At 37.9% G+C, this 26,857-nt stretch overlaps 2 protein-coding genes across 7 annotated transcripts in view; both read left to right on the top strand.

Annotated features, from left to right (window-relative positions):
• GRIK2 (glutamate ionotropic receptor kainate type subunit 2) overlaps positions 1-26,857 on the top strand; it is a 677,382-nt gene that overhangs the window by 406,318 nt on the left and 244,207 nt on the right. For all 6 annotated transcript variants that reach the window (XM_028494615.1, XM_028494616.2, XM_055087599.1 and 3 more), the window contains 2 exons: positions 15,149-15,292; positions 18,269-18,376. In XM_028494615.1, the coding sequence (XP_028350416.1) occupies positions 15,149-15,292; positions 18,269-18,376 (252 nt within the window). The remainder of the gene's footprint in view (positions 1-15,148; positions 15,293-18,268; positions 18,377-26,857) is intronic.
• Positions 23,791-26,806, top strand: LOC102974753 (sulfite oxidase, mitochondrial). The gene is given in 2 exon segments (XM_024119420.3): positions 23,791-24,853; positions 25,645-26,806. Coding segments are annotated over 2 exon segments (1,638 nt in total). The 5' UTR covers positions 23,791-23,818; the 3' UTR covers positions 26,248-26,806.

Below are 26,857 nucleotides of genomic sequence, written 5' to 3'. Positions count from 1 at the left end.
AGGAAGATCCCACATGCCATGGAGCAACTAAGCCCATGCACCACAACTACTGAGCCTGTGCTCTAGAGCCCGCGAGCCACAACTACTGAAGCCCACGTGCCACAACTACTGAAGCCCACGCATCTAGAGCCCGAGCTCTGCAACAAGAGAAGCCACCACAATGAGAAGCCCGCGCACTGCAACGAAGAGTAGCCCCCGCTCGACACAACTAAAGAAAGCCCGGGTGCAGCAATGAAGACCTAATGCAGCCAAAGTAAATTAAAAAAAAGAAAAGAAAGTAATCTTTAACCAAATAACTTCTTTGTGAAGTATTTACTTTCTTTCTAATTAAAAGAAAAGGCAAAATATTATTCATAGGATATAGTTAAAAACTGACATAATATGCTAATGTTATAGCAGATATGCATATTACTCTGTTTTTTTCAAATCTGTAGTAAACTTCACTATTTTAAATTTTGGTCAAGGATAGTCCTTGTGATTCAACTAATTTCAAAGGATAATGAAATAAAAGTAAACTTTATTCTTCTGTTTTGCATGATAGATATGTGTAACACCTTTGTACTGGTTTCCTTGAGAATAAAAGTAGGTGCAAATACCTAAGAATAAAAAAAAAATCTGTCAAATTCTGTTCCGCATTTAACGTAGAATGATATTTATGTTTGCAGTAATTTTTCCTTCAAAATGTAAGTACATGTGGGTATTCATTAGGTAGCTTATATTTATGAGGTGAGAAAGGAAAGAGAAGGCACTGAAGGATATACAGTTGTGCAAGAGATGAATGAAGGAGCTCAGGATCAGGAATGCAAAGGAGCAGAAGAAATATTATCTGATGCCATGAACTCTGGCAACACAGGAATCTACTCAGTAGTTAACAGCCATGCGCTGAGGCTCCTTGAACATACTCAGATGCCATCATTGAGTTCTGAGTCAATGCATGCTTTATAGGACTCCTATAAATGAGCTATGAGCTAAGCTCAAGGATAAAGTTAGATTCTGAATGTCTTGTAATTTGAATTTTTTTCCTTAAAAATTTATCAACTTTCTGTTTCAACTAACAAGGAAGAATATTTTAAGCTATTCTATCTTTAGAATATTTAATTTATTTTTACTGCCTCATCACTTCTTAAATTTCTTTTTGTTTCTTCTGGTGATCATTTTTTTTATGCTTTTTAAGACATTTCTACCATCCTCTTGCTGCTAATTTCTCTGTGGAAATGTTGTTCCTTCTGGTTTTCCTCTGAGTCCCTGCCATATATCACCCTCCAGCCTTGCTTTGGCTGCAGCTATTCAGTTGTAAAATCCATCAGGTGAAGATTATCAAACTGTTTTCTCTTCTGAGTAAAGTGGTATCACCCTCACCTCCTGCGGCTCTTTGTCTACTTTGAATTAATTTCCTGAATGACATAAGATTCAGCACACACACACACACACACACAAATATTGTAATGAAAGTCTTTTATGTCTTGGTTTGTGATTTATAATTTGTTTCATCAAGTATAAAACTCAAAAGTGGAAATGTTAAGAGTTAACTGATACAGCTTAATTGGTCATTTCCAATTTTGATGTCAGTCTATTAACCTACTGATTAAAAGGCCATTGCAGAGGGTTAGTTTGCATTTGTTTTTGGAGTCCTCTATGATTTCTTTCTTAATGTTCTCAGCAGTGTACCATTAAAGTTTTTTGCTTCAGTTCACATTCTGATTGTCCCTGAACCTGTATAATTCACAGGAGGAAGGGTAGTGTTGATTCAGACAAATTTTTGATCTGTGTATTTTGGCAGGCAGAGTGTATACATCTTACAGTTGCCCCATTTTGTACTTTTATAAGTGTAACCAATTCACAATACTATAGAGATATCTTAGTAGTTACCCCCAAATTCCCTACTATATTGAATATTTTTCTATAAAGAATAAAGAATGAATGATTAGAAGACAATAATTATACATTTGGTGAATGTATTTAATGTGATTTTTATATTTTCTAGTATTTTCATGCATATAATTACATACGGTCTGCTTTTACATATATCTTCCTCTTTTTCTAAATGTATTGATATATTCTAATTCTGTGAGTACATAGAAGTAGTAATCTCATTTTAGCTTGAGGAAACCAAAGGCTAAACCTGCATTATTCAAGATTTTTTCAATTCCAGTTGTCTAAAATTCCCTTAAAATTAGTTAATAGCAAAAAGAAAGCACAATGGTTCTCTGGCTTGTAAAGTACATGATCTGTCTTCAGATACATTTGGATCCAACTGGATCCAGGTCATAAAGTCACAAATAGGTTCCTCTCCATCCCTCACCTCCTTTTTCATTTGTATTGGCTCCTTTCTCAGACAGAGGTACAGAGGTGCCATCAAGGTTTATATCCACTGATACGGAACTTCCTGAGAAGGAATGTGCTTCTTTCCCAATGGCTCCCTCAAAAGGCCTGGATTTAACTGATAAGCCAAGCTTGTGTCACTTGGCCATGCCTGAAGCAGTGGTTGTTATCAGGCCTATAACACCTGGAGCTAGGAGATTAGGTCAGGGAATAGATGGGAGGGAAAGGGGCTCTGCTCTAATAGGAAGAGATGGCTGAGGAGACGAAACAATAGGGTCCCATCAAAGATGTTACACAATTTAATCAGATCATATTCTTGGTCTTCTGAATTCCATGTTCTACTCTTTTAGTGTCCCATTTAGATCCATTATAAGACGAAATGACATATAAAGACTCAACTTTAGGAGAATCCTTTAATACCTCTTTCATTAAAGAACAAGCCTATTCTAACTGTCTTTAAAGGAGATGTTAGGAATCTCAGGGTACAAAGTAAATCTTTTTTTAAATTAAAATATCTTTTATTTTATTACTTATTATTTATTTTGTCTATGTTGGGTTTTCGTTGCTGTGAGTGGGCTTTCTCTAGTTGTGGCGAGTGGGCGCCGCTCCTCGTTGCGGTGCACGGGCCTCTCATTGTGGTAGCCTCTCCAGTTGCAGAGCATGGGCTCCAGGTGTGTGGGCTTCAGTAGTTGTGGCACGTGGGCTCAGCAATTGTGGCTTGCGGGCTCCAGAGCGCAGGCTCAGCAGCTGTGGCACACGGGCCTAGCTGCTCCACGGCATGTGGGATCTTCCCGGACCAGGGCTCGAACCCGTGTCCCCTACGTTGGCAGGCAGATTCTTAACCATTGCGCCACCAGGGAAGTCCCAAAGTATAATCTTTTTTTTTTTTTTTTTTTTTTTTTTTGCCGTACGCGGGCCTCTCACTGTTGTGGCCTCTCCCGTTGCGGAGCACAGGCTCCGGACGCGCAGGCTCAGCGGCCATGGCTCACGGGCCCAGCCGCTCCGCGGCATGTGGGATCTTCCCGGACCGGGACACGAACCCGTGTCCCCTGCATCGGCAGGCGGATTCTCAACCACTGCGCCACCAGGGAAGCCCCCAAAATATAATCTTTAAAGAAAAAAAAAACAAAAACAGTGAGAATTCTGGTCTGACCTTTTCCCTCGACCCCACTATTCTTTCCAACTTTTGTTTTCTTAGCTTTTTCCACTCCTTTTGCCTTTTGAAGATATAGGTGCTAATAGGAAAATCTTTCAAACAATACCTACTTTCTAACATATCAATAGATAGGCACTACTCCAGACAAAATTAGATACCTCCCCATTACCCAGCACGTAACATTATATTAAGAATGTTGATTTACTTGTTTGTCTAAATCATTATTGACTTCCCAGTCTTATTGCCCAAACTCATAATTGTGTTTATGTCAATAACACAATAATATTTATAAACGTTGAATGAGTGAATCAAACTGTTAAGCACTTAGAGACAAATGAAAAAAAAGGTAATTGTGAAAGCATATGTTCTTATGGGAAAAGGGATATTCAAGAGACCCAAGAGTCGGCAAGCAAAGGCATTTCCTCATGCCAATAAAACAATAATTAGTTAAATCAATGTATTTTCAAAGTAGGAAATAACCAGGTTAATTAAAGTAGTGAAGGGACAGGGAATCTTCAAGTTAAGATCTAAGGTACAAATGTGAATATGCAAATCAATTCTTATTTTTTTCCTCAAAGACCACTTCCTCACCTAAATTGATATTACTGGTGCTAACATACTTGAGATTCTCAGTTACTCTACTCTATAATTATGACATATTTAAAGAGCTTTATAGCCCTCATTTTTCTAAATTTATCTAATTTGATCCTTACAACGTGAGGTTCATTATTATTCTACTTATTTTAAAGATGAGAAAAATGAAGCTAAGAAAGATAACATGACTTACAGTAGTGACTAATAAATTACAAAGCTAAAGCTCTAAGTCCATTTCTGTGAAACTTTTACTTTTTCACATTTCTATGAGAAGTTACTATTACAATTTCATATACAGAGCACAATATAAAAAGCTAAACACACAATAAGTGCATAAAAAGTTGTTAAGGACACATATTAATATGATTTGTTTGCATATCTATTGTTTTATTTGTCCAGAAATATCTGTATCAATTTCTACATTATTCTTCAAATCATGCTTAAAATAGATCTTTAATATAACTTAAGTTTTTGGTTTGGGTAAAATATGAAGTATTGGGTTTTCAATTTTTATAGGCATTTGGAATTCGTATTTACATGAACCCAAATTTCTGGTGTATTTTTGGTTTGCATATTCCTAGATTTCAAATTAGAAAGAATCAGTCTGTTAACAACATAAAAAAATCAATTTTAATTCATTACATTGAAAAAAGTAAATATCAACAATATTGATGAACATAAATTTTTAATGCAAGAAGCTAATTTGAGCTCCAAATATCAGGATAATTGGATGTATTGGACACCAGCTGGAAGTGCAGAGAATACTTCTCCTTGATATTGACTCTTCTCTAGATCAATAGCAGTTCCAAATGTAGTAAAAAGCAGCCACAATTTAACAGGACCTAAATTATTAAGGCCAGTGCATTTTGTTGCTAGAGAGTTCATTAACAATCCCATCAATACAGTGTGGTTCATGGATGCTAGTAAGAGCTTCATGGAACATTTTAAAAGAGAATGAGATAACTCAATGGACTGATTTTAGTGGAAAAATTTAATTAGGTAAGAATAATTACATTAGTTAAATGAAACTTTTAATTGAAAACCTGTTGGCATTGTCTTATCTGCTTCACAGCTGTTCCTTAATCATTTATAAAGTGAAGTATTTGAGAAACATCTAAACATCTTGGAATTTGTGTATAAATGTTTAAAGTAGTTTAGATGGTGGCAGTAACAACAAATAGGATATAGGATTTTCTGCTTGGGAAATGGTGCATTTTAAAGATATATATAGGAAAGAAAGAAAATTATATAGAAAATATTCATGATGAATATATATAATTCTTGGAAAGAATGCAAAATATTCATCTCCTAAAGCTTTCACAAGTCTAACATTAACACTCCATGGACTAAATTTCATATCTTATAAAGATCTAAAAGCTTGCTGAGAAATAATGCTGTTTTGTAAAATTATCTTGTTGACTGTTGTTAAAGAAAACGGCATCCAGCAAGAGTTCTTGAAAGATTGAAAGCCCCAAATTCTATAATATAAACATAAAGAGCCAATGAAAACTCTTACTCTCAAAATGAACATTTAGACTGCCTGTTCAAAATAGGTGAAATTGCTGCCACAATTTTTTTGGTAGCTTTTAGCTTAAGGCAGAAAGTATTGGTTTGAAGAGACATAGACACTTATTCAAATTCACAAATTTACAGGAACACCAAACAAATAGATCCATTAATTATTCATTGCATTAATCCTGGCCCTGGCCATTTCTTTTCTGAATCCCAGCAACACTATCGTCTAATACTGTTTCCTTTGCTTAATCTTCAAAGCATTGCTTAACTTGAATTTTCTTCCTAACTCATCAATTTGACTGTGAGGCTGAACCCATTCTATTCTTGTCCCTTCTCCTTTCTTTATCTTTCCTTTAAGCTCTTCTTCCTTTTAGCTCTCATGGGTACTAAATACCATACAGGTAGATACAAAATTCCGTATTCCTTTCAAAGGAATTCCTTTAAAGGATTTTAAAGGTCTTTCGCCATGCAGTTTCTGGAATCTCCTTTTATTCAACTAATCTGCAATACAGGAACCACTCTGATTAGTTAAAAACCATGAAATACAGGCATATTCATATCCTAACTCTGTAAGAGGGACAAAAGATGATAAAATCCTGAGATATTAGTAAATGACTTTGGATAAGAGAGAAAGGGTTTTAGTTTTTCTCTACAGAGTATCAGGAAGCCAGGGTGGGTTTTAATGTGTGTGAGAAGTTTAACAGTGAAGTTGAAACAACAAAGAAAATATAAGACAGGTATCGGCAGATTTTATTGGACCAGGTAGGAATTGGGTAGATTCTGAATGCAGACAGTGGCTGATGAAAAGTAAACTTTGATTTCCCTTATTTATAAATTTGTATGAAATGTTGGTACAAAGTTTATTGCAAAAGTGCACAAAGCATAGAGCATTATGGGGAGGAGAGGGATAAATTAGGATTTTGATTGTATTACAAAGGCCGATATAAAATCAGAATGAAAGGTGAGTTTTCTAGGAATGCAACTGTCCACCTGGTTCTAGCCCCTCCTTTTACAGATGAAGAAACTGAAGACTAGAAAAAACTACAAGGCAGATTTGTCCAGGTTCACATTGCTGGTAGGTTATTATCTGTCCAACAGCAGTCCTTCGTCTAGTAACAAAATGCAAGATACTGTAATATTTTACCACTTATATTTAAATTCTAAACTTGTCAGATAATGCGTGTGTATTCAGTAACTTTTTTTTTTTTGAGCACTGAATTGTGGCATTGTGTACACACCACATTTTACAGGGATCAAGTTGTTGTTGTACGAGAATTTCCTTCCTGCTCCTTCTCCTTCCAGAATTTGATCTGCTTTCTTGAACAGCGTGAAGCCTGTTCCCTTATTTAGGCTAACAGTGGGTGCAGAAGGGTTGAAACATTATACTTTCTAAACTGGTCCCTTGTTTTGGATAGTATCCATCTTGACAAGATTACCACTCTTCTGGTGATCACCATCATCATCATCTAACACCTGCCTATGCACCACGAGCCAGGGATTGTGCAAACTGCTTTAATGTATTATCTCATGCAGTCCGTGTAGTCCACGCAGCTGCTGGTAAAGAACTCCGTTTCAGAGTAGTACAAAGAGCCGGCAACACAGTAAGCATAATGGCAGCTGCAGTGTAACTGGGAGAATTGTCTCTGACAATTGGCTCCCGACTGGGTCTGAGGGCATTTCTTCTTCAATCCCTCAGTTTCGTTAGCAGCCACTGTGCACCTGCTCCGTGCCGGGCAGAGTGCTGGCTGCAGTGTGCCAGCTGAATGAGCGAACCCCAGCCTGCCTTCCATGTGTGACCCTCACCCTTGCTCAGAGTGGTGGATGATCCTCTGTCCCATTTAGGCTTGTGCTGATTGTGCGAGGGAGCTCCAGAGGTCAGAATCAAGCCCTTTCCCCACCAACCTTAATATTCATGTCTTCTAATTGAAGAATCAATATTAATTGCTTTTCTCTTGGAACTATTTGGTTTATAAAAGTGGCTTTTCCAACAAGGAAAAGATATGGCAGATCATCATTTTTCATTTTCAATTATAAAATGAAGAAACAAGGCAAATGGGGATTTAAATATTTTTTTATTATTTGTTTTAGGTAAAAGATCTAGTCAATGGGCTAGTCAAAAGATCTAGTCAATTTTGTTGTGCAGTAGAGACTAACACAACATTGTAAAGCAACCATACTCCAATAAAAATTAATTTTAAAAAATCAAGTCAGTGAAAGAGCCAGGATTCATAAACTTCAACTCCATGTATTAGACCATGCTGCTCCTTGTGCTATGCACTATACTTCAGATGGGAATACAGAAATGAGCAAAATCTGAGACGTAGGAGTTCCAGAATGGATCTGCCACCTACCAGCTAGCACTCAGATCTCAAAGGAGACCTGCCTGCACTTATTTAATGGAAAGATAAATGTGTTCACGGAACTGTTACTATAAATTCATTTAGAAACAGGACAGAGACTGCACTCACATTCCTCCCAGGTCTGAGCTACTGGCAGATTTAGTTCACTGTACCTCTGGGAGGGAATACATTCTAGCTAGATGGCAAAGTGTGCTTGTTATTCAGAGCTTCCTAATACCTATTTCTTTTACAGTTTAAATGAACTTTTTGGTTGAATTCATCAATTTGTTGAAAAATGCTTTTATACACTTACTATGGGCAAGTCAATATATGGGATACTGTGCATGGTATTACAAAGATAGGTATGGTTATTATCCAGAAGATGCTTGTATCAAGAAAGAAAGATAAAAAATGAGAAAGCATAGTTTTATTAAAAGTAGATTATTCAAGGAGGAAAGAAGATACAGATCAGCGACGCTTAGTTTGTGAGGATTCTAGATACTTATAGAATAATATGAAATCTATGAACCATCTTCCCAGAAAAATGCATGATCAGTTTTTTTTTAATAGCTGTGTTGGAGTAAAATTGCTATATTATACTTCCCATATTTAAATTGTACAGTTTGATAGGTTTTGACCTAAGTATACACCCATATAACCATCACTATAATCAAGATATGATCATATATCACATCACTCTTAAGATTAGTTACATTTAAATGTAAATTATAAAATACAATATTGGGTGTGTTTGGAGCCTAGGTCAAGAGCCCAAATATGCAAAAAGTGCCTCAGCAGAATGACACTGTCATAAATGTAACTCTGCTGACATTATAGAGAAGATAAATGGGAAAAGGCTGTGTTCCAAGTTCTCCCAGGCAAAACTCAATGGGGTCCCCAAAAGCCATGTTACCTGGGGAATGGAATATTCCAAAAGACTGCCTCCCCATTGGGAAGAAAGATAGATACCTTTGATAGCTTTTTTTTTTTTTTAATTCTCTATTTTTTTAAAATTTATTCTTTTTTTTTGGCTGCATTGGGTCTTTGTTGCTGCATGCGGGTTTTTTCTAGTTGCAGTGAGTGGGGGCTACCCTTCCTTGTGGTGCGCAGGCTCGTCATTGCGGTGACTTCTCTTGTTGCGTAGCATGGGCTCTAGGCGCGCGGGCTTCAGTAATTGTGGCTCGCGGGCTCAATAGTTGTGGCTTGCGGGCTCTGGAGCGCAGGCTCAGTAGTTGTGGCACACGAGCTTAGGTGCTCCGCAGCACGTAGGATCTTCCCGGACCAGGGATCTAACCCTTGTCCCCTGCATTGGCAGGCGGATTCTTAACCACTGCACCACCAGGGAAGTCCTACCTTTGATAGCTTTTTGCAAAGAGAAGTCTTTAGAGTATCAGAGAGATTTTATGTAGCGATGTTCCCTTCTATGATCATATGTAGCTCAAAATTGTTCATTTCTGTTTCGTCCTTCATGCGAATAAAGGCTATGTTTTAATTTTTTATGACTCCTAGAACATCTATCCCAGAACTTTACAAAAAAATGTTTAATGATGATGATTATAGTGATCAGAAACTGAAATAACATGTGCACTCCATATGGACATGCTTGGTAATTTACTGCTTGGTACCAGAATCTTCTGTAAATGAAATCTAAGTACATAGAAATATTTTAACTAGTCAAAGTATCCATTATTATTCCTGTTTTTATATATTTGGAAATGTTTCAATCATACATCCCAAATCAGAAATATTTAGCAATGATAAATTTTATCATCTGAAACTTTTGAGAGCATCTAATCTCCCTGATTCTTCAATTATTTAAAAAGATGCAGTGGACTTTTTCAGAGCATAAAAGAAATGTAAGCATACTTATATTTCAGTGTTCTTTCAATACTTTAAAGTCTCATCAGACTTGAGGTTACTTGAGATAGATGAAATAGCACTGGATGACTAAACCAATTTCTGTGGCAATAGCTCAACCATAGAAATTAGCAGTCGTCACTCTTCCACCTGCATCCACGTTGCACACTCCATGACTAAAAGTAATTAAACCAGATATGAGATAAACCCAGCAATAAGTTAGGGAGATTGTTAATGTATATTTAAAATGTATGAGAAGGCACTTCTTTTGATCTTTTCAAACCATCCATTTAAAAAGATCATTGTTGTTTTACTGAAATGTGTAGGACTGTATTGCACAGTTTTAAAGGTTTGCAAAACAAGTTTTTGGCTGACAGACATTCTTTGTAGGTTAACTAACTTATTTTGGAAAGAAAAATAAAGTTTAACTCCAGTCTAGTCTGAGATGGGCTCTCAAGGGGGCTCATATTGCTATTGATAGATGCTTGACCTAGTAATGAAACACGGAGGGCTGCACTTGACTCTGTCTGTACCTACCTAGACTGTGATTCCTTCTGGTCTGTATTCCCAGGGTGAACACATATTCTAGCTTTCCAATAAGTGTGATCTATTTATATATGTGAGTAATTATACTTGAAAGAGAAAAAATAGGATGGATTGTTTTGTCTTCCTTGCTGATTTATTTTTTCTCTCTGCCTAGATTTTGTCTTTGTAGTTTAGGATCTGAATGACTACAACTTTATCTAACCCCCTCCTATGGATTTTAATAATCAAATTGTATACGTACTCCATTTAAATTTAGTTGGTTAAAATACAGTTTTGCTTACCTCTGAAGTTTTTTTAGAGGTAGCTATTATGTACAAGGAAAAAAATTTGACTTGGAAGACAAATGAACTTTTATTTGAATCTCAGCTCAGAGATACACTGTCTGTGGGACATAATTATCTGGTATTCAGCAGAACCTCCAAAAATATGAGATCTGTTGCCATCAGTTTCCCCTCCATTGCCTGTCATAGTTTCAGTGGGAATATGGTTTAGGGGAGATAGTTGGTTATGGTTGGTGGTTCTAAGAATTAGACCTTGTCTGAATTGTGTTTTTAAGGCTTGTTTCTGAGTCTTATTTCTGCCAGTCTTATTATGATAGTTTGGATGGTAGTTCTAAGAGCTAAGCTTTGCCTGAGTCTTGTTTTCTAAGTCTTGTCTCTCAAGGTGATGAGACCTTGAGAAGATTACTTCAACCTTGCTAAGCCTCAGTTTTCCCCTCTTTAAATGATAAGAGTAATATCACCTGAAACATAGGGTCTTTGTGAAATGCATATAGAGAAATGGACATAGTGTGGCATAGAGTAAGCATGCAATGTAGCCTGACAGTGATGATAATATAAAAACGATGACAAAGTAATTAACCTGTGTGTCTCCTCTACTTTTCTCCTCTTCTGTTCTACTCCTCCCTTTCCTCGTATTTTTCCATTGAGAGAAGAGTCAAGGCAATGGATTATAGAGTCAAAATGAGAGGGTAAAGGACTTAGCAAGAGCAGCTCAATCAAACTCTACTATTTAGAGTTGGGAGTAAAGATGCCCCTTAAACCTGATCTTGAAAGATACTCTAGTACCTTTGCCTTTTATAAACCTAATGAGCAGCAACTGTATAGAATAAATCTACTTCTTTCATGACCTTGTTCCTGGTTAATGTTACTATTCTGACTAACCTGTTATAGACTTAATCTCATACATCAATATATTTCTTTTTCTGTGAATTTATATTTACCAGTTCTCCACAATCTATACTTTCCCTTACTTTGTAGTACATTTTCAGTATGTAAATATTTACTGCTTATTAAGAAATTATATAGATTAATGTATTCAAGTACTTATTGATATTTCTTATATTTTATAACTTTAAAATAATTTAAACTGTTTTGCTTTATTAAATATAGATCACTGAGCAAAAAACTAGAAAGAAGTATGTAAATTCTGGATAGATTTTCTAGAGTCAAATCCAGCTCCACCTCTATATGCTATGATTTTTAGACCAGTTACTTAACTGTTCTCTGCTTCAGTTTCCTATTTTGTATACACCCAGTGAATTTCCAACTGCATGATGGTTATGAGAATTAAAGGAAATGATTTAAGGAAAGTGCCTCACACATAGTAAATACGGAACAAAAGGAAATGATAGGAAAGTGCCTTACACATAATAAATACTGAACAAATGTTAACTAATAATATTACTAAATTAAGGAAAAATTTCAAGCTTATACATTCTCGTGAAAATAAGAAAACCACTTTTGATAAGCTGGAGTTTTCTCAAAACTTTCCAAAGTTGAAAGAATTTACATATGTACAGTTTTGCAAAGAATACAGTAAAGGAAAGTCTGACAGGATATCAAGTTTAAATGGACAACAACTCCATATCATCACATAAAACAGCTAGTCTAAAAATAGGACAAAAAAAGGACACTAAGCAGATGAAAATATCAGAGAGAGTAGTTTCAGAAGTTCTATTTATTGCTTTATAATAAATTAACATATTTTTAAACTGGAAATTCAAGAAGAAATTTGATCAACAACTTTTTAATTATAATTTTCTCTCTAGTATTTATCTTATAGTTTAATAAATATTGTCTTCCTTTTATAATTGTATTTAAAATCACAGATCTTAAATAGTTTTATGATCATCTAGTATATCCTCTGATCTAGAAGCTAAAACTATGTACCAAAAATGATTTTCAAATTTTTAAGCAAAATTCTTTCCTAGCATTATCATTTTAGATAAGGTTACTATTCTAGGATTTTCATATAAGTCAGTAAGTCATGGCAGGATAGTAGTAATATCATAGTTTGTGTTCTTTTAGTTATTTTGTGACAGTAGATCAAAATTTTCATCTTGGGAATAATTGCAATGGTATTTAGTAAACTTCCATCTTAAAAAAATGCAAAAAGTAAAGAAAAAGGAAAAAATATAAATTCTACTCACTACTCTCTCCCGAGTAATTATTAGTATCATTTTAGTGTATTTTCTTCCCTTCAATTTTTTTTGGTTGTTGTTCATATAACATGCAGTATGATGTTTAAGAATACTTGCTGTGGGCTTCCCTGGTGGCTCAGTGGTTGAGAGTCCGCCTGCCGATGCAGGGGACACGGGTTCGTGTCCCGGTCCGGGAAGATCCCACATGCTGCAGAGCGGCTGGGCCCGTGAGTCATGGCCGCTGAGCCTGCGCGTGCAGAGCCTGTGCTCCGCAACGGGAGAGACCACAACAGTGAGAGGCCTGCTTACCGCAAAAAAAAACAAAAAAACCCAAAAAACTTGCTGTGAGCAGTGAGGCTGTTTGAATCTGGACCTCTCCACTTCTTACCTGTGTGACTTTGTTTAGTTACTTAACTTCTCTCAACCTTGGTTTCATCATTTGTAAAGTGGGAACAATATCAGTGTTTTTATTAAACCATTATTGTGAGAATTAAATAAGTTGAATAGTACCTATTAAGTACTCATAAAGATGTATATAATGGTTTATGCTAGAAATACAGTTCTATATCAGCTATTTTTGCCGTTAGCATTTTACCACTTGCAATTTCTCATCTGAATGATTATTTTTCAAAACATGATTTTTAATGTTTATGTGAAATATCATTGTGATTTTATTGTGTTTCCTTATTTTGAACATTCAGTAGATTTCCACTCTATTTTATTTTTTTCACTAAATAATGTATGTAGCTTTTGTTCTTATCTTTGATTTTTCTCAGGGCAAATTCCAGAAAGAGAAATTACTAGGTGAAAAAGAACATGGATATTTAAAAAACTCCCTTGTGGTGCAATCTGCATAATTGCCCCTTATCTTCTCTTTAGTAGTATCTGAAAGTGTTCATATCTCTATGCATTTGTTGACAGTGATTTTTTAAAAATTCATTTTATTTTAAAATCAAATGTGTCTCTCATATCTTGGTAACTTTTTTTTTAATAACCATCCATGTGGTATATGAAATATGTCCTCTGAGTGTTAACTCAGGCCAAAGACAAATATCAGTCTGATCCTCAGGTTCATGCTATGTGCCTGTATCAACTCCACTACTCTAGTTTTCACTGTGCAGCCATCAGAGTGTGTGAAAGTAGTCAGCTGGTATTTACCAAATGAAGGTTATGAATCTGAGCTCTATTCTCCAAAGATTTATGAACTATAAAATGGTATTTTTATTATGTTCTGTCACTGCATTGTGCTGTTTAGCTGCCTCCCATTTTATGTGGTTAAGTTCCTGAGGATACATTTGCATGAAAGCTACTGTGTGTACTCATTTTGTATTGTATTGTGGCAAACGCTATTAATCTACAGGGTTCCTATTCATTTTGGAATTCATTTCACAGCTCACTAATTGTGTGAATGAGAAGAGGAAATATATGCTTTTATTCCAAACCATGCCAAGCAGATGGCCCAAAGTTCCTTGATGCCCGCATTGTCAGTGGCTCTCTTCTGTAGGTAGTGAGCCTGGCATTGGTCCGTCAAACACAATGTGAGGGTCCATTTAACACAGCACTTGACAGTCACTGAGCCTCTGGTTTGTTATGACTTATAAACATTTTATTTTTTATCATCCACCTCTAAAGTGGTCAGTCATTTGAGCAGGTGCAAACACAGTAGAATTCATATTCGTCTTACTTGAGAAGCCAAAATGAATTTTTATTCATATGGAAATTTGGGGAAAAGAAGACAGTACAGGGGATTACGCTTAGTTTCTTGAAAAGAGATTAACACATGTATTGAGATTCAACACTAACAGCATTTCTGAGATTGAACCCTTTGAAAAGCTGAATTGCAGAAAAAATTAGGGTTTTTATCTTTAAACTTTTTAGGTGAATCTCTTCAAATTTCTTTTTTCTTCCTATGCAAGGAAATTATTTACTTATTTACTTTTATATACAATATGTAATTTATGTAACCATTCAAAATGTTCACATTGGCATTCGTTGTGTGTGCGTGTGCGTGTGTGTGTGCGTGTGCGCGTGCACGTGAACGCACGCGCACGCACGCAGTAGAACAGAGTAAGAGACAGAGGGTGTGACAAAAAATGAAATAATGCATGTCTGCACACATTTCCTACTTCAGCAGAGATACTAGGATGATATGAAATTGGGTTATCACTTCAGGAAAGGGAGGGTAGGTCAGATGTTCTAATGGAGCCCATGAAGTAATTTGATCACAGTATCTTATTTAAGAGAACCACAGCATGTGGAGATACCTTCTTCTCCCTTACATGAAGAAAAACTGGGTATTTATTTCTTTCACCCTTTCTTTCTCTCCACTTCTAAACCACCTATCATAGGTCTCCAATGTTGTATTCATGCCACCTTTCCTTTTCTCTCGGCTTTCAGACGGATGCTGCTCTCATGTATGATGCTGTGCACGTGGTGTCTGTGGGGGTCCAGCAGTTTCCCCAGATGACAGTCAGCTCCTTACAGTGCAATCGACACAAACCCTGGCGCTTTGGGACCCGCTTCATGAGCCTAATTAAAGAGGTGAGTCAGGAGAAGCACATCTGTCCTGTCTTGATTGTCCTCAAGCTGAATGAATTGAGATTATTGCATTTTTCCTAACAGGTGACCTTTTACTTTTATCTCTTAAATTAAACTTTCTACCTTTCCCCATGCAAGCAAAATTAACATTTTTACTAAATAATATGGAAGGGAAAAATTACGTGATAAATGGATTTCCTACAAAATATCTGTGATTGTGTGAACAGATGAAAATCAGTGACCTATGATTTATGACATTGTTAGTTTTCACCTTTCTGAATCTTTATGTACGTTACTTTTCATTTATGTAGAAACATAGATGTTTGAAGAATGTTTGTATCATAGGCCACATGATATGCAATGAATTTTTAACAGGAATGCCCTTTGCACTACACTAAATTACACCCAATTTGTAAGTTTTCAAGAATTGTTTTTTAGAGTTATGGTTCCTAAGTATAACGTCTAGTTATTTTAATTTTATTAGAGTTAACATAAAACAAAATATATGGATTCATGAAAATGCAAAGTTTACTTCATGTTGCATAATAAAACCATTTTTATGGCCATGTATCATTTCTAATTATGTCTGTTATAGTTTTAGACCAAGCATGCCCGTTGTGAGAAAAAAAAAACAAAGAAAACTCTTAAAGCTCACACACAAACACACACTCACTTCATACACACATATTCTTCCCATTCTTCCTCTCATGAAGGAAATTCCTTTGTCAGCTAAGGATACTTTTTATTTGATTACAACAGGAGTTTTTTTTAATTAAAATTTTTTTTTTATTAAAGTATAGTTGACTTAGGAGTTTTTATATGAAAGTTTAACTATGAAAATTTAATCTTTGCTATGAAAAGTCACAGCTGTCATTACCGTATAAAATTTTTCTTTAATGGCTTAAAAGAAATCATCAGCTCATCATATAATAAATTACTCATCATGAAAATAAAAGTGCAAATAGAATCATAATTAAGAATCATCAGGTCCTTGGCAAAGAATATCCGTGAATTTTCCTTGTCTAATTGTTATTGAACTCTCAGATAGATGAAATGATACTCCTAGAACAGTATGCAGTTCTTTTGTTACTCCACATTTTATATTTACTTCTGGTGTAAAAAACTAAGCATCACAGGGCTGCAAACATAGCACCCTGGTTTGGCTAGTTGAAGAAGAGCTTTTTCTGAATGCAGCACTTGACAACTGAGAATTGTCAAACAACCCTGTAAGAAGCTGTTGTATGAAACTCACTATTGTATTTATTGTAGGGTGTTATTGAGGATCTTGTCCACTAAATCAGGGATCCACAACCCCCAGGCTATGGACCAATACTGGTCCACGGCCTGTTAGGAATCAGGCCACACAGCAGGAGGTGAGCAGCGGGTGAGCGAGCAAAGCTTCATCTGCCACTCCCCATCGCTCCCCATCGCTCGCATTAACGCCTGAACCATTCCCCGCCCCCACCCATGGAAAAATTGTCTTCCAGGAAACCAGTCCCTGGTGCTAAAAAGTTTGGAGACCGCTGCACTAAATCACACAGGGTCACTCTTATGAGGACCGAAAAGAGACATTTTTGTCAGGTCTCAGTACCAGGAAAAGCTGAGTTTCTCCTGGGCAATTGGTGTCTCTTAAATTATGGATCCTGTATGTTACAGTTCATCATATTTTCTTCTTTGCCTTGGTTGCTGGAAAGTTCAGAATTGAATTTGTGATTGGATTTATTAGTTGCAGAGTTTCACCTGATATACATTTCCCTGTGCTGTCTTTAACCCAGATTTGTTTTACTGTTCTGCACTTCTGCATCTGTACTTCTTGATCCCATTGCTTATTTTTATACTAAATATGGAGTTTTGTTAACCGCCTGCAATTATTTTCTTTGGACGATGTTGAGCTAATAAAATTTTTTTCTTCCTTACTGGAGACCTGTTAACACAGTAAATTCAGTGATGACCTGTTGCAATATGCATAGAGATATATATTATAGTTTTTTTTTCTATTTTATTTGTAATTTATTAGCCTAAATCTATTTTAGAATCCCTACACATAAGTATCCAAGAAGCACATGGAGCCTAAGAAATGTAGTAATAATGATATCCATCTGTAATCCTTATTGAAATGTTACCCTTTATCTACGGGGCTTTACTTCTTTTGAGTCTCAGTATATATTCTTTCAAACATAGTTGTGAGTATATGTTACATTATTTTAAATTTTCTATGTAACTATTTTCCCAAGCTACTTGCAAATGACAAATAATATAAAACATGTAATTGGGGCTATATAACCAGCAGAATGGGAAATCTTTTTATATTAAAAAAAGAAACTCATTAATTGCTCACCTTTGAGGGATGAACCCATTGTGTAGCTAGATTATTATATTCTCACCCCCTTCTACCTGGAGAGAGCCTTCTACAGGAAATATAGTCTGATGTGAAGTAATTTTGATACATTTCTCCCAGCCTCACACAAAGAAAAATAGAGTAATAAGTTAATTATTCTAAGTGGAAAATGTATAATTGAAGCAGTATAGCATAATTTTTCCTAGATTCAGTTTCTTTCATTGTAATAAAATGTTTACTTTATATCAGTTTGGTGTTAGGAGTGGTATTTTATAATAGTAGTTCTATTTGTCATCTCCAGTGAGATAGTCACTATCTCATAAACATTACAAGTGACCAAACTCTTCTCACTTTGCTAAAAGAGGTTTGCTATTTAAAACATAAGCCACAAATTTCTCATAAAGGAAAATTATACCTGGAAAATGCATTATTTAAAATGAAAAATTTACAATAAATTTTTACTGAGACTAGGATATCATATTTAGAAAAAACATCCTTCAAAGTTCAGAAGAGAATAAAAATGTATAGCCATGTAAATTTATGAGAAGTAATAAAAGGTAAAACATTTTGTACAAAATTGTTTTATCTTCTCATCCTTTACTAATTTATGATTTTTGTTTGTTTGTTTGTTTTCCCCATAGGCACATTGGGAAGGCCTCACAGGCAGAATAACTTTCAACAAAACCAATGGCTTACGAACAGATTTTGATTTGGATGTGATCAGCCTCAAGGAAGAAGGTCTGGAAAAGGTACTTGAGACATTCAGTTTACTTACTTTAATTATTAATAAACATATCCTAGTGAAGAAATAAAGAAATATTTCCTGTTGTAGACACATTTCATTGACATTTAACTTTATTGAGTAACTCTAAAAATATACATGTTCAATTCGTTATATATATTGAATATAGTAATTGACTATTAGGACTCAAGGATAAAGGATATCTTAAGGCAATTTAAATGTTTTTATTTTCTCATCAGGTTTTTCTGATTCTCTGCATACAATGTATATAATATTAATTTAAAATAATATATATTAATATATTAATATAATCTTAATTAGCTGTAAGATTTGATATAATGGTTAGAAAATATTTGATGTAAGATGAATATTTGTATATGCAGCTTATAATCAGAGGCCTTCATAGACTTTCCTACTTAGAGCAGACCATACAGAAGGATTAAATACTGAAACATGTTTCTGCTGCTGGATCATATTCAAGAGAAATGCCTGAATCAATGTACATGAGTAAATTAGGTATGAACACAAATGCTACACATTACACTGGGTCTATCTTTCTTGATTCCATTTATAGGTATTGAGGTAAAGTACAAGAAAGGCTCATAGAATTTGGGTGTGTGTGTTTACTTTAAGAACATTTTAGTGTAAGTTTGTAATATATGCATTTAGCTGTTTTCTGATGGATTCATTGAAAGTTACAGATTAAAAAGATATTTTGATAAGAACTTGAGAAAAAATTCTGTTTGAGATAACATTGCTTTAAAGATAGTGAGTTATGTTTCAGCTAACAATTGAACATGGAGCATCATTCATAGATAACTGAAGAAGGAAATTGAATCAAAATAAGGGGTATTTTAGCCTGAGAGAAAATAGTATATATGAATGTTGATTCAAATGATGCAGGAATGAGAAAACACATATTTTTGATATCACCAGGACAAAAAATATATCATGGCCAACTGATGACTGAAGTTAACAGGGGTATTACCTCTTCTCATTGAGAGTTTCAGGTTGTATCCTTTGTCAAGACCATGAAATATTAGGAATCTTTTATAATAAACTGGAACTAAAATATTCGTGAGGCTGTCACTTCCTAATTACCTTACTTCCAAGATAACAACATTAGTCTATACCCAAAACTGGAATTGATAATGGTGGAGTTTAGTCAGCTCATATGGGCTTATCTCAGTGTTTACTGGGGATGTTATTATCTTATTTTTGGAAATACCCAAGTCACTAGGATGAGCTTCGACCACCGCTTGTATTTCAACACATCAACATAAAAATGGTGATGCTTTTCATGTTACCATAGACCCAGTCCCTTGGACTCAAAGAAAATATTAGAGAAGGTTTTCCTAGGCTCTAGTGTGAATTATAAAAAGATCCTGAATATAATGGTTACCAAGTATATGTGATGATCTACCATATCGATAAGCAAGGTATCACAATGTGAGTTATAAATGTTGACCTGACATTCGTCAATATTTTGTGTTCAGACAGAATTAGGCTCAAATCCTTGTTCTGCCATTTACTATTTATAGACAAGTTTCTTAATCCTTCTAAAACACAGCATCTTCAACTGCATCCTGGGGTGGTAGCAATATCTGCCTCATTAAGTCTCCTAAGTTTTGTTGATTTTACTTTTATTTTTTCCTAAAAAGTATAGTTACCAATCCATAGATGAAAAAACAGAGTTCCTACCTTGATAGAGTTCACACTCTGGAAGATTCAATAGATGGTGATTCAGGAGGCTTAAATTACTATTCTAGTTCTATCACAACAAGTGTGTGAACTTCATCCTTCCATCCAACTTCTCTGGGCCAAATTCCCCATCTCAAAAAAAGTAGAGTGCAAAGGGCTTCCCTCTTGGACAGGCTGAAGTGAAAATATAATGGTCTCTGAAAGAACCTGGAAATACATTAATAGGGGTCGAGGCTAGGAATTTTAACTATCCTCAACTCTATCTTCTCATGCTACTGCCTTTTCCTAGTTTTGTCTTGGTCATCTTTGACCAGCACACTTTATTTATTCATTTAATTCTCTGACAAATATGCAGTGAACTTCTATTTTGTGCCCCTATGAAGTTTTTGCTCTAGTGAAGAAAACCTGCCAATTATAAATTGATTCATAAAATTATGTCGGGTTGGCCAAAAGGTTTGTTCAGTTTTTTCCATAAGATGGCTCTAGTAGCACTTAGTTGTCTTTAACTTCATTCGAAATAATTTTTTTAGATTGTATGTGACAGCTGTCATATCAGCGTGTGTTTAAAAAAAGACATCAAAATTGGTGAATTTTTGTGCAGCCATTTTAATATTGAAGATGGAAGAGAAACAGCAACATTTTCAGCATATTATGCTTTATTATTTCAAGAAAGGTAAAAACCCAACTGAAATGCAAAAAAAATGATTGTGCAGTGTATGGAGAAGGTGCTGTGACTGATTGAACATGTCAAAAGTGGTTTGCAGAGTTTCGTGCTAGAGATTTCTTGCTGGGTGATACACCATGGTCTGGTGGACCAGTTGAAGTTGATAGCAATCAAATCAAGACATTAACTGAGAACAATCAATGTTATACCATGCGGGAGATAGCCGACATACTCAAAATATCCAAATCAAGTGTTGAAAAGCATTTACACTAGTTTGGTTATGTGAATCGCTTTGATGTTTGGGTCCACGTAAGTTAAGCAGAAAAAACCTTCTTGACCGTATTTCCACATGTGATTCTCTACTTAAACGTAATGAAAACGTTCCATTTTTAAAACAAATTGTGATGGGCAGTGGCAAGTGGATACTGCACAATAATGTGGAATGGAAGAGATTGTGGGGCAAGCGAAATGAACCACCACCAACCACACCAAAGGCCGGTCTTCATCCAAAGAAGGTGATGTTGTGTATATGGTGGAATTGGAAGGGAGTCCTTTATTATGAGCTCCTTCCAGAAAACCAAACAACAAGGGACAGTATTGCGATGTTTCCTTGTTGGTTTGACTTTGTGTTTTATTGGGTTGGCCAGAAGGTTTGTTTGTTTTTTTCCATAAGATGGCTCTAGTAGCACTTGGTTGTCTTTAACTTCATTCAAAACAATTTTGTTAGATTGTATGTGACAGCTGTCATATCAGCGTGTGTTTAAAAAAAGACATCAAAATTGGTGAATTTTTGTGCAGCCATTTTAATATTGAAGATGGAAGAGAAACAGCAACATTTTCAGCATATTATGCTTTATTATTTCAAGAAAGGTAAAAACCCAACTGAAATGCAAAAAAAATGATTGTGCAGTGTATGGAGAAGGTGCTGTGACTGATTGAACATGTCAAAAGTGGTTTGCAGAGTTTCGTGCTAGAGATTTCTTGCTGGGTGATACACCATGGTCTGGTGGACCAGTTGAAGTTGATAGCAATCAAATCAAGACATTAACTGAGAACAATCAATGTTATACCATGCGGGAGATAGCCGACATACTCAAAATATCCAAATCAAGTGTTGAAAAGCATTTACACTAGTTTGGTTATGTGAATCGCTTTGATGTTTGGGTCCACGTAAGTTAAGCAGAAAAAACCTTCTTGACCGTATTTCCACATGTGATTCTCTACTTAAACGTAATGAAAACGTTCCATTTTTAAAACAAATTGTGATGGGCAGTGGCAAGTGGATACTGCACAATAATGTGGAATGGAAGAGATTGTGGGGCAAGCGAAATGAACCACCACCAACCACACCAAAGGCCGGTCTTCATCCAAAGAAGGTGATGTTGTGTATATGGTGGAATTGGAAGGGAGTCCTTTATTATGAGCTCCTTCCAGAAAACCAAACAACTAATTCCAACAAGTACTGCTCCCAATTAGACCAACTGAAAGCAGCACTCGATGAAGAGTGTCCAGAATTAGTCAACAGAAAACTCACAATCTTCCATCAGGACAACGTACGACTGCATGTTTCTTTGATGACCAGGCAAAAACTGTTACAGCTTGGCTGGGAAGTTCTGATTCATCGCCATATTCACCAGACACTGCACATTCTGAGTTCCATTTATTTAGGACCATGCGGGAGATAGCCGACATACTCAAAATATCCAAATCAAGTGTTGAAAAGCATTTACACTAGTTTGGTTATGTGAATCGCTTTGATGTTTGGGTCCACGTAAGTTAAGCAGAAAAAACCTTCTTGACCGTATTTCCACATGTGATTCTCTACTTAAACGTAATGAAAACGTTCCATTTTTAAAACAAATTGTGATGGGCAGTGGCAAGTGGATACTGCACAATAATGTGGAATGGAAGAGATTGTGGGGCAAGCGAAATGAACCACCACCAACCACACCAAAGGCCGGTCTTCATCCAAAGAAGGTGATGTTGTGTATATGGTGGAATTGGAAGGGAGTCCTTTATTATGAGCTCCTTCCAGAAAACCAAACAACTAATTCCAACAAGTACTGCTCCCAATTAGACCAACTGAAAGCAGCACTCGATGAAGAGTGTCCAGAATTAGTCAACAGAAAACTCACAATCTTCCATCAGGACAACGTACGACTGCATGTTTCTTTGATGACCAGGCAAAAACTGTTACAGCTTGGCTGGGAAGTTCTGATTCATCGCCATATTCACCAGACACTGCACATTCTGAGTTCCATTTATTTAGGACTTTACAAAATTCTCTTAATGGAAAAAATTTCAATTTCCTGGAAGACTGTGAAAGGCGCCTGGAACAGTTCTTTGCTCAAAAAGATAAAAAGTTTTGGGAACATGGAATTATGAAGTTGCCTGAAAAATGGCAGAAGGTAGTGGAACAAAAGGGTGAATACATTGTTGAAAAAAGTTCTTGGTGAAAATGAAAAATGTGTCTTTCATTTTTACTTAAAAAACCAAAGACACTTTTTGGCCAATCCAGTAATATAGGATTGGGCAGTGAAATGTGCTAAAACGAAAGATCTCTTGCTTGTATGTCATTAAAATGATATATTTTGAATCATTTTCTGAAATGTGAATATTAGGATTGAAACAGTTAATAGGAGTAAAATCCATACTTCTGATGTTTGTAACTGTGGAGCAGATAAACCAGGAAGGAACAGGTATATTTCTGACAAACAGAGAAGTAGGACATATTCAGGGAACTGAGCTTGGAGTTAAAATGCTACTCTGGACACAGTTTTCCACTTAGATAGGGTTCATAGATCAAAGTGAATTCTTTCTCCTTTATCTCGACGGAGATCTTGGTTAGAACCCAGCCCAGTTAGCCATGGTCTAAGAAGGGTCACCAGTACCGCACACACAAGCAACCACATATGGTTTGTTTGTTTGTTTGTTTAATTGGAGCAAGGAATAATGCATTTATCGGAAAAACCGGCAGTCTGAGAAGATGGTGGACTTGTGTCCCAAAGAACCATCTTGCCTGAGTTAGAATTCAGGCTTCTTCAAAAAGAGCCACCGTGTGGACGCCGAGCTGGGTCTGCCGTAATGCTGCTGCTGCACAGAACTGTGGTCCCAGGGCTCCGACAGGCCTACAGACTCAAGTCAGCCCCCTCAAGGCTCTGCATTCGGGCCTGCTCTACAAATGGTTCATTTCAGCCACAGCACTCCAGCCATGCCTTCTCTGGTGATAACTCCAGCACCAGGGGATGGAGAGTCATGGGGACTCTGCTAGGCCTTGGTGCAGTATTGGCCTATCATGACCACCGGTGCAGGGCTGGTCAGGAGTCACCACGCCTATACACGAGGGAGGAAGTGAGATCCCACAGCAGCCCTGAAACTGGGATGTGGGTGACTTTGGGCTCTGAGGTCTTTGATGTCACAGAATTTGTGGACCTACACCCAGGGGGTCCATCAAAGCTTATGCTAGCAGCTGGGGGTTCTCTAGAGCCCTTCTGGGCCCTCTATGCTGTTCACAACCAGTCCCACGTGCGAGAGATACTGGCTCAGGACAAGACTGGGGAGCTGAGCCCCGACGACAAGGCAGCCTCCATCGTGAAGACCTCTGACCCTTACGCTGATGATCCTATACGTCACTCAGCCCTGAAGGTCAACAGCCAGCGCCCCTTTAATGCGGAGCCCCACCCTGAGCTGCTGACAGAAAACTACATCACACCCAACCCTATCTTCTTCACCCGGAATCATTTGCCTGTACCTAACCTTGACCCAGACACCTATCGCCTACATGTAGTAGGGCCACCTGGGGGTCAGTCACTGTGCCTATCCCTGGATGACTTGTACCAGTTCCCCAAGCACGAGATCACGGTCACTCTGCAGTGTGCCGGCAACCGGCGCTCTGAGATGACTCGGTTCAAAGAAGTAAGAGGTCTGGAGTGGAGTGCAGGGGCCATTAGCACTGCACGCTGGGCTGGGGCACGGCTCTGTGATGTGTTAGCCCAGGCTGGTCACCAGCTCTCTGAAACTGAGGCCCATGTCTGCTTTGAGGGACTGGACTCAGACCCCACAGGGACTGCCTATGGAGCATCCATCCCTCTGGCTCGGGCCATGGACCCTGAAGCTGAGGTCCTGTTGGCATATGAGATGAATGGGCAGCCTCTGCCTCGTGACCATGGCTTCCCTGCGCGGGTGGTGGTTCCTGGGTGGTGGGTGCCCGCCATGTCAAATGGCTGGGCAAAGTGAGCGTGGAACCAGAGGAAAGTTACAGCCACTGGCAGCGGCGGGATTACAAAGGCTTCTCTCCATCTGTGGACTGGGACACTGTAGATTTTGACTCGGCTCCATCTATTCAGGAACTTCCTGTCCAGTCAGCCATCACACAGCCCAAAGATGGGGAGACAATAGAGTCAGGGGAGGTGACTGTCAAAGGCTATGCATGGAGTGGTGGAGGAAGAGCTGTGGTCAGGGTGGATGTGTCTCTGGATGGGGGCCTAACCTGGCAGGTGGCTGAGCTGGATGGAGAGGAACAGCGTGCCCGAAAGGCCTGGGCCTGGCGGCTATGGCAGCTGCAAGCCCCTGTGCCAGCTGGGAAAAAAGAATTGAACATCGTTTGTAAGGCTGTCGATGACAGCTACAATGTTCAGCCAGACACAGTGGCCCCAATCTGGAACCTGTGAGGCGTGCTCAGCTCTGAGATGACTCGGTTCAAAGAAGTAAGAGGTCTGGAGTGGAGTGCAGGGACCATTAGCACTGCACGCTGGGCTGGGGCACGGCTCTTTGATGTGTTAGCCCAGACTGGTCACCAACTCTCTGCAACTGAGGCCCATGTCTGCTTTGAGAGACTGGACTCAGACCCCACAGGGACTGCCTATGGAGCATCCATCCCTCTGGCTCGGGCCATGGACCCTGAAGCTGAGGTCCTGTTGGCATATGAGATGAATGGGCAGCCTCTGCCTCGTGACCATGGCTTCCCTGTGCGGGTGGTGGTTCCTGGTGTGGTGGGTGCCCGCCATGTCAAATGGCTGGGCAGAGTGAGCGTGGAACCCGAGGAAAGTTACAGCCACTGGCAGCGGCGGGATTACAAAGGCTTCTCTCCGTCTGTGGACTGGGACACTGTAGATTTTGACTCGGCTCCATCTATTCAGGAACTTCCTGTCCAGTCAGCCATCACACAGCCCAAAGATGGGGAGACAATAGAGTCAGGGGAGGTGACTGTCAAAGGCTATGCATGGAGTGGTGGAGGAAGAGCTGTGGTCAGGGTGGATGTGTCTCTGGATGGGGGCCTAACCTGGCAGGTGGCTGAGCTGGATGGAGAGGAACAGCGTGCCCGAAAGGCCTGGGCCTGGCGGCTATGGCAGCTGCAAGCCCCTGTGCCAGCTGGGAAAAAAGAATTGAACATCGTTTGTAAGGCTGTCGATGACAGCTACAATGTTCAGCCAGACACAGTGGCCCCAATCTGGAACCTGTGAGGCGTGCTCAGCAATGCCTGGCACCATGTCCACGTCCATGTTGCTCCATAAGAAAGTGAAATGGAACCATCTACTCTCCAGAACCACCTTCTGAACCCCTTTCCACACCCATCTCTTGGCCTCATTACCACAAAAAATCTTTCCCTCCACCTCTCCATGTCTTGGATCACAACCCTGACTATGCCTTCCGAAGCCACACACAGGTACATGCATTGCACACTTCCACCCAGGCACCCACTCCCCTTTGACAGGAGGTGTTACATACCCCTCCTGGCCACTGACCCAGTGCCTTCGAGGAGGTAAGAGCTGCTGGAGCAAAGGACTAGAAGTAGGAAAAGTAATTCTGGAAGTAAGTGCTATTTTCTCTACCTACCCTATCTCCATTTCTAATGACTATCACCACTGAGGCCTTATTTTGCTTTTCTTCTTGGATTCTTCAGAGAATGTGTGAGGATACGTGTAAGAAAAGTGTATATGCAACTTTTTACTGCGTCTTTAGGTTGCCAGGGGTTGTGAAGGGCGCAACCCTCTCCCTTTATTGTTCCACTTTTCTAAATACATCAATAAAATATCTGTTTAAGACTAAAAAAAAAAAAAAAAAAAAAAAGGAATTCAGGCTTCTTTTATACTAAAAAGGGAGGGGGTAAAGTCAAACATTTCC

This window comes from Physeter macrocephalus, chromosome 10, assembly GCF_002837175.3.
Source record: "Physeter macrocephalus isolate SW-GA chromosome 10, ASM283717v5, whole genome shotgun sequence".
NCBI lineage: Eukaryota > Metazoa > Chordata > Mammalia > Artiodactyla > Physeteridae > Physeter > Physeter macrocephalus.
Note: the sequence above shows the minus strand (reverse complement) of the source record. Positions and strands in the feature narration are given on the sequence as shown.